Below are 13,729 nucleotides of genomic sequence, written 5' to 3'. Positions count from 1 at the left end.
GCTGAATGCACAGGTCAGTAAAGTGGCAGAAACAGTGATTTTCATTGTGGTATCAATTGCTTTAATAGAGATATGGAGGTAACTTAGATGTTGAGGACTAGGGGAACAAATGAATGAAACGTAGCACACATATGCCTTGAAATATTATACGGCACTGAGACACATGGAGAGAGCAACACATACGCATTTTTACAACATCTTTTAACCAAATACTATTTATGTAAAAGAAATGCACATGAACCATCTTTTATAAGGATAGATTTATACTTAAGCACATATACTAGACACGTAAGAATGGGTGCTCCTATTAGTAATGAGGTTATAGAGCCACAGAAAAACAAAAACACGAACCAAAAAACAAACAAAGAGAAGACCCATTCACAGGCCAATGTTGACAATGTGTTGTGAACTAAGGAGTATGATTACAATCTGAGGTACAAAATAATAACTAAGAAAAAACATTACAAAAACAAATTGTCTCAAGTAGTATGCTTTTCAAGGGCACTGGCCCTGCCCACTAAACTAAATACATCTTGATCTGAAAACTAGGTGTGGCAAAGACTGCTACTCACCTGCACAATGTGCATTTTCCCTTTCATCCGTACTTACAGAACCCCTTTATTATTAGGAGGAATAATATGCCCAGCTTAGAAATACATGCATAATTCCCAGCCCCACTTGGAGCAAGGGGTGGGTATTGAGATATAAATCGAAGTCATTGGGTGGGACTATGGGAAAGTTCTTTAGTCCCTTGCCATCTTGTACCATGAATTGACCTGGATGCTGGAAATATGCTCTGAGAACAGCAGAGCAGAAACACAGGTGGAGCATGGGTCTCTGAAGACCTGGTGGAGCCACCATACCAGGTCTGGACAACCCATCTCCAGACTTCTTTACTCTAATAGGATAACCTCCTAATTTGTTTAATAAGCCACTATAGACAAAACTCTGTTACTTGCATGTTAATGTAATTCCTAACTGATCCACAGGGCTTTCTCTTTTTTCTCAAAAAACTGTCACTCTTTTCTTCCAGACTAATGGTCAGAGGTAAGGTACAGACTAGTAGCATGAGAAGGTAGAATTTAGGCTTAAAAGGATTGCCTTTAAGACAAATCAGAGACACTGCTTCAAGCAGCAGCTAATAAGCTTATTTATTCACTTATTCAAACTAGAAATCCTATCTTACAGGTATTTACAGGTAATGTTTATAGAATTTCTTACTCCCCAAAGGTGGAGAAAGTGGGAAATATAGCTTTTATAAAAAAATATTTGGATAAATTCTTGATTGGACTCATAATGCATCAAGGGAAGTCAGAAGTTTTTGGCAATCCCTCTCTACTTCACATCAGGAGGGCCATGCTGTGTGTTCTCACTAAATACACTTTGATGGCTAGAAGTTCACTGTCATCTTGACCAGAGAGTATCTTGTAGAAGGGCCCTTACGGCCTAAGGAATAATGTGTGCAGGATAGAGAGGACAGGTCCCTGCAGGAGCACTCACTGCCTGTGACTAAAGTAGTGGGTGGTACATGGCACAGACGACACACAGCCACCACTGAATGAGGACATTGATAAATGAATGACAAGCAACAGGATATATTGGAGTACATGAAGAAGCCATTTGGTGTAAAACTAATTACTGAACTTGTTTTTCCAAAAATGCTTGTTGTGGCTGTCGAGCATGCATTGTACATGTGCTTTCAGTATTTACTATGTCCCAAAGACAAGAACAGTGCCCTTAAACATAAGGATGTAACTTCCCCTACACTGGGCATTTCCTTAAGGATAAGCATCTCTCCCTAGGATTGGAATTGATTGCTGGCCTGCTGCACTCACCTTGTGACCACCCACCTTAAGACCACCAACTCGCTGTGTTCCCAGAATTGCTGTGCCAGCAAAGCAATCTCGTGACTATTGTAAAAGGGACATTCCAATCATATGTGATACATGCTCTTTGATGGTACATAACCACTCTGTGTACCCCCACTTCTTTGGAGTGCTCCATTGCTTTGTGAAAGGACTCTCCCAGGCTACATGGTCCTCAGAACTGACTCCTAGTAAACTCACCCCAATTTTGATTTACAGATTGGATTATTTGCACTGTCAACATCAAACAGGATTCTTTTCTTTAGCTGTGCTCAGCAAACATTTACAGATTCCTGCGCTCTGACAGGTGCCGTGCTGGGCCTGGGAGAGGAGGATGGGCAAGACGCAGTCGCTGACCATCTCAGATGGCAGGCCCAGCATTCCCAGCTCAGGTTCCAACTCTAATTGACCCTGGTGAAGGAAGGAAGTGTGTTCCGAAGCGGCCCTCCGCAGTTTAAAGGCTGGTGAATAAATGTCAGTTTCACACAGAGGAAACACTGAACCAGAGCATTTTTCTCTCCTGCTGCCACAGAATCTCGCTGCTTATTTGCCCACCAAGGATGCTCCTCTCTGCAAGTCAGACCTAATGAATTTGCTTTCTTTCCCCGGAGGGGCCTACACTCAAGGAATCAGCAGAAGGACTAAGTAAGCAGAGCATCAGAACACTGCGTCCCAGGCCTGGGTGAGCACTATCTCCATAAACCTTGGTAAACCATTACTTGGAGACTCAGTGTTCTCATCCCTAAAACGAGGAGCTAGGAAGTGCGCTCTATGCAAAAAGTTTGAAAACTTTTTGAAAGTCGGCAAGGGCAAACGTCTGAGACCAGAGGCTGCGACCGTGTCCATCACTCCAAAGCTTCAGTAACCGCTTTCACGCCAGCTCTCCACGCCCTTCCACACCGCCCGGCCCGCCGCAGACGTCGGGGACTGCGCGCGTGCACCGTAGAGGCCCCTCTCGCTTCCCGTCGCTTCCCTTTCCGCCTCGGCCCCGCCCAGCCCCATCACTTCCGGTTCAGCCCGGGAACGGCCCGGGCGCTTCCGGGCTCTGTTTCTCTGGCCCGCCCACTTCCCCAACGCTCCCGCGGCTGTCCCGGTCGCTGGAGAGGATAGTTGCCAATAAAGTTTTCCTGTTTCAAAGGCGGGCGATTGGGCAGGGCGCGGCTGTCTGCCCCTTGCTGGTGGCCCGCAGTTCCTCTCGGCTACGGGCAGCGAGCCTCAGGGCGCCATGGCCAGGGGCCGCGGCGGCCGGGTGCGGGTGAGGCCGCCTGTCGCTGCCCGCGCGCTCCCGTGGCTTCTCGGCCCGCCGGCGCCCGCCTCCGCCTGAGCGCAGCCCTCCGCGCCCGCGGGCCTCCTCGCCCGGGCCCATGGCCTCCGAGGCGCCGTCGCCTCCGTTGTCGCCGTCGCCGCCGCCCTCCCCCGAGCCTGAGCTGGCGCAGCTGAGGCGGAAGGTGGAGAAGTTGGAACGCGAGCTGCGGAGCTGCAAGCGGCAGGTGCGGGAGATCGAGAAGCTGCTGCACCACACGGAGCGGCTGTACCAGAGCGCTGAGAGCAACAACCAGGAGCTCCGCACCCAGGTGCGCGCCCCGCAGCCCGGCGAGGCCCCCGAGAGCCTCGCGGGCTCCCCGGCAGGGCCCAGATCGGCCTGATAGGTGCTCGAGAGAAGAAGTTCAGTGCGATTGTAATTCCGAGTAGCTGTGCAGCAAACCTGAGCTCGGCCCCTGGGTTCAGACGAGTGCGTGAGCCGCGCCTACGGCCGGCGTGGCTTGAACGTCAGCGCTCTAGCCCGTTTGTCCTCCTGGCTCGTAACGGCCCCTTGGCACTGGGCGTGTGTGTAATGTTTTGTTCTAGATTACTTCTGAGTTTGTTAAAGCGCTGGACTTGAGTCCGAATCCCGTCACTCACTCTCTGGGTATGTGACCTGATGCCGAGCCTCAGGTGCCCTTAAAATGAGAACACTGGCACCCCGCAGGGGAAGGTGACAGCACCTAAGCGGGAACAAACTGTCTTACAAGCTGTTGAACACTAGGTATGTGTAAGGTTGCTCTGGGCGTGTATCATCTTGAGTTTTCTGGTGGAAGTAGGGAAGATAAAACTTTCTTTGTTAGAGACACTAACCAGCTAAGTTCAATTTCATAAAATACGGTATAGACAGATACTCAAACTATCACACTTTTTTTTTTTTTTTACTTTTGGACGGGAGCATAATAAATTTTCCAGCTTGATTTGTTGGGCACTTGCAGCCTGTCCCAGCAGGTTATTTTCACATCGCTATTTATTTCCATTCAACTGTTGGCCAGTCCTTTGGAATATATTGGTACATTTCCTAAAACCACGTGTGTAGGCTGAACACTAAAACGTCATCGAACTTAATGCGTTGTTATCAAATGGTCTATGCAAATAACTGCTGAGTTGCAGTGACTTGGTATGCACGTGTATAAAGTTGTTAACGTTATGACATTGTAGAAAATTTGTGTTTGTTTACTCAACAGCTGGTTCTTGAACACCTACAGTGCTAAGGACTGTGCTAGGACACTGGAGATGGAGTTAAAATATTGTGGGGGGAAGGGGAGCAAAATATGACAGCCTTTTAAAAACCCTTTTATAATTCTAACTTGTTCGAGCACTGCCTGCCATAGAGATCCTAAAAGAAAACATTTTTGCTAATCCTTGAAGAGCCAATGTTTTGCTTATTAGTGGTAATTTGGTGGGCCAATGTGAAAAATTGAAATGTATAGAAATTCTCAGCTCTACAGGCCATAGTGATAACTCCTCCTTGCTCTCTTCCTAGTCAGCCTCCCTGGTGGCCGGTGGAGTTTGGTGGTTGACTGTCATCCTAAATGACTAAATTGTGTTTTTTTCTGGAGCAGTAAAAAGTTGGCTTGAGAACTAAGGGTGAACGAGTAGAAAAACATAGTATGTACAAGCTTTGGAGTCAAAAGAACCTTGTCCAAATTACTTTGTCTTTTTAGGTTTCTCACATGTATAGTGGGGATTAGGGCAACTAATTAGTAAGGTGGTTGTAAGAATTAACGAGATGTTATCCAGAGTAGCAAGTATACTGTGTAGCATGTAGCAGATACTGAATAAGTGATCTAGTTCATAGTAATGGTGGTAGTAGGCAGATCCAGAACTGGGCGAGGCAATCAGTAGCCTAGGGCGCAAAATTTAAGGGAGCACTCACCCTCAGGTACAGAGCTTGTACTTGAGTGAAGCTGCAAGTGAGTGCCTCGTTAAATTTTATGCTCTGGCTGCTTTACTTGCTTCCAGCCCTGGTAGTAGCAGATCTGATAACTGATGAAGTACCTAGATAATCTGTATATAATCAGTTTTATCACCTTTCTCGTTTTAAGGTCTCTATATCATTAAAGAAATACTCAGAAGCCTGTTTTTTGGTTAGTTGCATGCTTATAATAGATGTCTCATATTGAGATGCTGTCCGACTGAGGTGTGTTGAGGCTGCTGCTCATCTGCTTGTGGCTATTTTCACACTCTGTAGCTCCAGCCTCGGCACAGGGAGGTCAGATGCTCCTCCGATGAGGCGTCCATCGTCCCTTCTGCGGTTATTTAGTCGTAAGACTACCATGTGAAAAAAAAAGTACATTAAAGCTTATGAGCGGCTTACTGTATTTAAGTGAACACTTATTTCAGCTGGAGGACACGGAATGCTATTAGATGATTTAGTTCAACGAATAAGAGTTAATACTTTTTTCCTAATTCTTTAGGGAGAACTAACAGATTGAAATATTAGTATAAAATATTCTTATTTGTTAAAGGATTTGTTCACAGAGTCCTATTAATTTACTCAATCTGATTTTTGGAGGGGGTATTTTGAAGTTTAGCAACAGAGTATAAGAATAAAAACATCTCCCCCGCAAAAGTAAAAGGTGAAAGCAAGTCAATTTTAGTATTTTTAGTTTTTCTGAAAAGGAAACTAGCTGCTCTGGGTACTTCTCTAAATCTTTTTCCCAGAAAAGTAGTTATTGTAATTTCAGGAGAATGATGTGTATATTAGATTGCTATATGATTTATTTTTCCTAAAGCCTTGTTTTCTTTTAGGTAGAAGAGCTCAGCAAAATACTCCATTGTGGAAGAAAGGAAGATAATAGCAAGTCTGATGTAGAAGTACAAACAGAGAACCACCCTCCTTGGTCCATCTCAGGTATGCAGCTTGTAGGGACGATAGCCCAAGACTGTTGCATTCAGATCATGCTAATGTAGAGTTGTCTGTAACTGTCAAATAGGCAAACTAGACACATAGGAGAACTGTTAGAATGTTGCCTTCTTGCCATATGATTTGGTATTTTCAGATAATCCATTAGCTCTTCTGGTGGGAAAGTAGAAAGGTATTGTCATTCCCATAAATACATAATCCTGCTAATGTGTTTTCAGTGGCACATTCACTGAGTAATTTTTGCCGTGCTGTGAGCCATCTACTCTTGTCTGGCCTTCCTTGTGACCAGAGGCATATGTTTCCTTGTTGACGCATTCCACTTGGCATTGTGTTCAGTGCCAGTCTCTTAGGCCTTTATGGGAAGGGTGAGTCCGCTACCGTGGCCGCATCAGTGGCATTATGTTGTGAGGCAAAATAACTCAGCAACTGAGTTTTATTAAATTGGGACCACAAGAAATCATCCTTCCCATTATTTTTCCTTGTTTTATTCAGTACATAATTTAGCTAAATTGCTAAGCACGGCAATAGTATTAACATTACATATCTGTATGATATATTTTTTAAAAAGTCAGCGTCTTGAGAGAAATTTGACAGAAAAAGCAACCCTTGACACATTGTCTTTATTCCATTGTCATTTAATACAAAACAACATTAAGATACGTGGTTGGAAGTTAAGTGTTGCTAATTTTTTTCGACAGAACACAACCTGTCTACCTGTTTTCTTTTTTCCTCTTGCTGTGGAAAATCCAAATCTGCTTACCTTTTTTTTCTTTTTAGCTTGACAGCTACTGAAGGTGACATGAGAATCAAAGACATATATTTCTGCAGATTTATGTGCACCATAAATGTTAATCTGTTAAAATGTGTACAGTTGTAAAAATGTGATTTATTTGCAGTGTGTGCTGTTTTGTGTTCAGTGCCCGTGTTTTGGAATTCAGTCCTTTTTACATACACTATTCTAATGTGGTATCACTTGATTTATTTTTGCTACAGATTATTATTATCAAACATACTATAAAGATGTTAGTCTTCCAGATAAAGTGACTGAGCTCTCAGTTCAGCAAGATCAGAATATTGAACCTTCTACTTTGAATTCTAAAGACCAGTCACAAATAGAAAATGATGCTTACACTGGTACTGATATAACAGAAAATGTTAAATGTGGACAAGAGGACCATTATGCCTCACATTCACAGGTAATAAAATGCTTAACATGAAACTGTTGATGCCCAAGAACATGTCTTTCTTTGTTGTTATTTTATAGAAAAAAGACTTCTTTGTTCCATCAAAACATATACAGGGTTTGTAAACATTGTGTGTATAATTATGCAGTGAGTACAGTTTTTGAGAAACAAAAATTAGAACTTGTTCACGTGTATAATTGTTTTCCTACTCGGTTGTGTTCCAAAAATTTATGATGTATAGTACATAAACTAAAACAAAGAAAATTTGTTAGTATATTTTGACTCAACCAAAACATTTTGGGGCAAGAACCACAATACCATGTTCACAACAAAATTTTTTTAATGCTTCCTTTATGTCCCATGTCCTGCAACTGTTCAGATTTCCCTGAATGTTTTACAAATTTGTTTCTCCAGTTTGGAGCAGGAGCCCAGTAAGGTTCATACGGTACAACTGTTTGATGTGTGATATAGCTCATGTAATCTGTAGCTTTCTTCTCTGTCTCTCTTTTAAATTTTTTTTTCCCTTTGAACCTATAATTATTAGAGAATCTAGATCATTTGTCTTAAAAACTATTTCAGAGTCTGTTTTTTGTGGCTTGCTTTCCTATGGTATCAGGCATTTATTTTTGAGTAATGGTCACTCACTTTTAGTGTCTTTAAAACTGGGTCAAAATTGAATTAACTGATACATTAGTAAATATTTTTAAAAGTGGATCAAATTGTAATTTGTAGCTACCCCTTTCCATTGCAGAAATCGAGGTCTGATTATTTAAAATAGTTTTTAAGTCTATCATTTCAAATTCTGCCAACTTTTAAATTGATATAAGGGAGTTTTTGTTTTACCTGACATGAATGTATCTTACCTAGGAGCCAGCATCTGCATTAGCAACTGAAGACACATCCTTAGAAGGTGCCTCATTAGCTGAAAGTTTGAGAGCTGCTGCAGAAGCTGCTGTGTCACAGACTGGATTCAGTTATGATGAGAGTACTGGGCTGTATTTCGATCACAGCACTGGTTTCTATTATGATTCTGTAAGTATCTCAGAGCTTTTAATACTGTATCGTTGTACACTTAGCTGCTTGATGCCAAATATTAAACCCTCAGCTGAATTAAGAAAAGCAAGGAGCTGCACCTAAAAATTATGTTTGATTCAAAGCTGTTTGACAAGAATAAAGAATTATAAAATAGCTTATGATGCTACACTTCTAGGTTTTTAATTAAATAAGTTAATTGTGATTATTATTTTAGAGTCCAATAACTGTTTATATGTAAACTAACAGAAAAATGTTAGAGCATTTATTAATAAAAGCAGACAACTGCATTGTTGTAAAATGTTTATGAACTAAACTAACATTTTTTTCATAGAATTGATAAGGAAGTGACATTGTTAATTCTAGGCTTGGGGTGAAATTTTTTTTGTTTCAAATAGTTATATCCTTATGAATCCTTTTGAGGCCACAGAGGGAATTTTTTTCTTGAATTCTCATAGCATGTTTATTGTTAGTCCTTGTTTTATATTCTGTGGCTTTTAAACATTTCACTTTTTAAAAATCAATCTGTTAACAGTGAAAACTAGGGAATTCGTGTGGAATCAGAAATGTCATGGACCTCTGACTAGGACAGAACCAGAAAATAAAATTGTTGACTTAAAATACAGTGTTATGGCTGTCAAAGTCTAGTACTTAATTGGATTTTATTCAGGATTTGATGACGATGATGATGGAACTCACATACCCATGTGCCTCAGCCTCAGCGGTCTAGGCATGTGATCTGGTCCTCAGGAGTTAGAGAATGTAGTGCCCAAAGTGGAGCAGATGTTCGTCATTCCAGTTACTGGAACTGTTGCTAACTGATCTAGGGAACATAGTGATAACACTAAGTATCTCAGTTAGATAAGGGGTTTCATTAGCTTGTCGGTTTGTTCTTGGTATACTGGTAATTCCTTTGTAAGGAGAAGGTTTTCTTTCACAGGAGTATGCTAATTGACAATGGTAATTAATACCCAGAAAATTAATGCTTAAACTCTTATTACCAAAGACAGTAGCTATTACTTATTTGGTTTCTAGGAAAAAACACAGTTTTCAAGTAAATGACATTAATCTTCATCATTCTTCTACCTTCCTTCCTGTATCTTTCTTCCTGACATCTCTTCTGGAAATGGTTAGTTACACTCTGCAGGTTATATGTCTTAGTAAATTAGGGACCTCATTGTTTTGGCATTTTTGTTGTGCTAGTTTTCATTTTATTTTAATTAAATAAAAATTTAAAAATATTTTTGGAAATGTCTATATTTTGGACTGAAAGGCATAACAGATTAAAAAAGGTTTGAGTTATAAAAGTTCTCTTATCACTAGAAGTAAAGATTAGAATGCTTCCATTCAGTTTTTTAGTTAAGGGAAGGATAGTGAAAATTCAAAATATTTTTGTAAGAGATCTGCAAAATGGATTAAAGACAATAAATTGCAGTAGTATCAACAGTGAGAAGAACGAGTTACTCCTTTTCAGGAAGTTTTATTTGCTTAATCTCAGTATACATAAGATATTTCCAGGTCTGATCTGCATGGCTTTATGATGTAAATAAAATATAGACTGTTCAGTTAAATCTTGGTTATAGAGTACTGGCCTATAGATATAGGCCTATAGCTAGAGGCCATTACAGTGTCTGTACCTATAGTACAATACCTAGTAAATGCAGATGATTACATAATTTTATCTTTATACTTTTCATCCATAATTTGCCAAAACTCATTTCTGCATGGCTACTTTACACATAAGTCTTACTTAGTTACTTACTGTAGAATTAATTAGTGAAGACAATTGTTTCTCAATTTCTTTATATAGAATGTTATGTTGTAGTATTTATGAGCTTAATTTTACTTTCAAATTTTTCTTCAGGACTTTTAGTCATGAATATTAAAAGGCAAATCTTTGTTTTATGACATTGAGAGGAGTGGTTTGGGGGTTTATACTGCCAAACCATTACTGTGTAGTCATAAAGATAAGGGGTCTGGAGTTGCTTTTATATGCTCACCTTTTTCTGACGTATGCCTTAGTTTTCACGACTTCTGGAAGGTTTCTTGTTATCATTTTTCAGTAATGTATTGAGTCATATGAAATGGCTATTTCTATAGGTAAAAAAATGGTCATATATTGGCAGTTTCATGAGATTCAATTTAATATTTAAATTTATTCATTGTTCCCACTAGGAAAATTAGAGCAGCTATTGAATGGTAAAGTATTTTGGAAAGTTACAAGCATTTTTCATTTTGTTATCTTTATTCATTATCTTCAGAAAGTACCATAGTTCTTATAAGAAACATTTACTGTATTTGAATATATTTGGCATTTCTGTTGTTTATTCTTGTATTGCATTTCATCTTACATGAATAAAACTTACTGTTCTCTTGACTTTGAAAGGAAAATCAACTATATTATGATCCTTCCACTGGAATTTATTACTACTGTGATGTGGAAAGTGGTCGATATCAGTTTCATTCTCGAGTAGATCTGCAACCTTATCAGACTTCTGGTGCAAAACAAAGTAGAGATAAGAAATCGAAGAAGAAAAGAAAGGATCCAGATTCTTCTACAACAAATGAGGAAAAGGTAGGGGCTGGCCTGGTGATGTAGTGGTTAAGTTTGTGTGCTCCACTTCAGCGGCCCGGGGTTCACAGGTTTGGATCCTGGGCATGGACCTACACACCGGTCATAAAGCCATGCTTTGGCACTGTCCCACATACAAAATATAGGAAGATTGGCACAGATCTTAGCTCAGGGACAGTCTTCCTCAAGCAAAAAGAGGAAGATTGGCAACAGATGTTAGCTCAGGCTTGATCTTCTTCACTAAAAACATAAATAAATAAGTAAATAAGGAAAAGGTAACGTCTTCATCATTTTTTAAATTTGCATAATGGTGATATCATAATTAAGCCAAAAGTTTTGATGAAGCTGAAAATCCTTCGGTAACTCTGTATTTCAAACATATCCATTAAGATAGCAAGGTATCAGAATCTGTCAAACAAGGAGCAGTCACACGGAGCAAACATGGACTTTTTCACAAATTCTGTCACTAGAAATAGAAAGGATTTCTTAAAGTTTGAAGGAAGTAGATTTAGGGCAGATAAAATACTCATGTTGTCTAATTGAGAAGAAGAACATTCAGACTCTATTGATAAGTTGATGTCAGTGCACAATACACAGTAAAAGAAAAACACTGTTTATAAGTAGACGTAAGTAAAATTCAACTTTCTTAGTCATATTGAGCAATTTCTTACCTATTATGTTAGCAAACATTAAAAAAATCCATTGCTAGCAAATATAGATTAGGTACATAGTCATTAGGAGTGTAAATTGGTATCTGTTTGGAAAATTGATGGCTGTTTATATCAGTAACCATAAAAATGTTCATATTCTTTAACTGGAAAATCTTGTTTTCCTAATTTATTTTTTTAAAAATCCTAAAGAAAGAAAAATGCCTTTGTATAATTATACAACAGTATTTATGAGAACAGAAAAAAATTGAGTTCAAATGGCCCACAAGATACTGGGTTAAGAAAATGCTAGCACATTTAATTGACAAAGCATCATTTAGGCCTTAAAGTGGTAGTTTATGAAGATAGGGGAGGGCCGGCTCTGTGGCCAGGTGGTGAAGTTCACATGCTCTGCTGCGGCGGCCCAGGGTTCAGATCCTGGGTGCGGACATGGCGCCGCTCGTCAGGCCACGTTGTGGGCGGTGTCCCACATCCCACAACTGGAAGGACGTGCAACTAAGATATACAACTGTGTACAGGGGTGTTTGGGGAGATAAAGCAGAAAAAAAAAAAAAAGATTGGCAATAGTTGTTAGCCCAGGTACCAATCTAAAAAAAAGAAAGAGGGGAATTTTAAAAATGCTTATGATACAATGTTAAATTTAAAGAAGGAAAATATTTAAAATGTTATCAGTGCTCTTATTTCTACTCCCTAATCAGATAAGGTTAATGGTTTATAGGCAGGAAAGGAGGCTTGTTATATAGCGTTTTGTGAATTGTGGCAATTATTAGATACTTTACTCTTGAAATTTTATGTTTTTCTCTTCTTAACCAAAGAAAAATTTTTAAATGTATAATACTAGTGAAGTTCAAATATAGAATTGGGATTCTGTTGGATTTATTTTCTATTCTGTATTTGATTTGTTGCTATTTCTCTATTATTTTCACTGATAATACTTAGAAGAGTATATGACTAAAATAGTAAAAATGATTTTTCCGTTTGCTTTCAAGACCTCTGTTGTAATGACTCCTAACTGTTACGAGTGGTTGAACTGTTTGAAAGGGTAGGTAGTGAAAGTACACCTCCCTAGCACTGAGAACAGAACACATGGGGGTCTGCAGATGACCTTCTCTGACAGAGTAGAGATTGAAACTTGAAAGCGGTCTGTGGGATTTTGATCCTGCTTAGTTCCCATAACTGCTCATCTTCAGCATCCTTCTTTGAATACATGTGAACTCCAGGACAGGGACTTAAGAAAATCCCTGATGTAATTTTGAGAATTTCCTGATGATTCTAAAAGGTAGCTGTGAAGCATAGGAGACCAGTTAAGACATCCTCATCTTTTTATTTTTTAAGATACTCTTGAGCCTCACTCTTTGGAAGTGGAGGGTATGTGGAAGGAAGGGAGTCGGGTGAGGAGATTGGAGTAAATAACTTGAAATATGCATTTATGCTTCAATGCCCACATATAGGCCCCCTTTCTCATCTCTTAATGAATATTTAACATTCTGGACTGGCAAATAGTTTTTTAAAAGTTGCATCTCTGACAGTTTCACTCGTTGTTCTCCTCCGTATGTTGTCCTATAAGCAGTAATAATAATAAAATATACAGATTGGAAACTGCTTTTTTTATTAAGTATATATAGATATGGGAATTTTTTGCTATAATTCACAGTGGCCTTTAAAGCTCTTCATAGTTTTTCAGCTCCTTGCCCTTGTTCTTGTCCTTGGTGAGTTTGTATTGCTGGAAGTTTATATAGTTTATCACACTGCGAGTGTTTAGCCAGTCTCTAAATTGAATTTATGTTGCAATTAAAAATGTGTTTAAGATGCTCTCATATTTTATAACATAACAGAAGAACTCACATCATGTTGCTCTAAGGGAGAAAGAAATTTAGAGTGTGTTACAAGTGAAAGGAAAAAGAGGGAAATAACTCTGCTTCTTCTAAGGTTAAAATAATAGATTTATTCATTTGTTGTAAGGCATGCCCACTATACGTGTATAATAAATAGTAGAAAGCTTATGCTAGGTAAGTTGGAATTTCGGAATAAAAAAGATGTAACTGATTCATCTTTACTTTAAACTGTTGTGTATTATCCAACCAACTCTATAAAATACTAAATTTTACAAAACTACTGTTCTGCTACATTAGAATCTTTAAATTCCTGCCGAAATTAAAGCCAATTCTGTATTTTATGTATGTTGACTTGATAATTGGTTAAAAGTTCAAGAAGAAAATTTAGGGTAGCTGTATTCT

At 39.2% G+C, this 13,729-nt stretch overlaps 1 protein-coding gene across 4 annotated transcripts in view; it reads left to right on the top strand.

Moving 5' to 3' along the window:
- The first annotated feature begins 2,855 nt into the window (after positions 1 to 2,855).
- Positions 2,856 to 13,729, top strand: part of AGGF1 (angiogenic factor with G-patch and FHA domains 1) — a 63,024-nt gene continuing 52,150 nt past the window's right edge. For 3 of the 4 annotated variants that reach the window (XR_002799857.2, XM_070234653.1, XM_070234654.1), the window contains exons 1-5: positions 2,866 to 3,439; positions 5,922 to 6,024; positions 7,030 to 7,232; positions 8,088 to 8,252; positions 10,639 to 10,827. Coding sequence is in view for 3 of the 4 variants with exons in the window: in XM_070234653.1 (XP_070090754.1) it covers positions 3,230 to 3,439; positions 5,922 to 6,024; positions 7,030 to 7,232; positions 8,088 to 8,252; positions 10,639 to 10,827 (870 nt within the window). In the remaining variant the exon portion in view is untranslated. Of the gene's footprint in view, positions 3,440 to 5,921; positions 6,025 to 7,029; positions 7,233 to 8,087; positions 8,253 to 10,638; positions 10,828 to 13,729 lie in introns of all 4 variants that reach the window. The other variant, XM_023618143.2, reaches the window with a different exon arrangement.

This window comes from Equus caballus, chromosome 14 (assembly GCF_041296265.1).
Source record: "Equus caballus isolate H_3958 breed thoroughbred chromosome 14, TB-T2T, whole genome shotgun sequence".
Classification (NCBI taxonomy): domain Eukaryota; kingdom Metazoa; phylum Chordata; class Mammalia; order Perissodactyla; family Equidae; genus Equus; species Equus caballus.
Note: the sequence above shows the minus strand (reverse complement) of the source record. Positions and strands in the feature narration are given on the sequence as shown.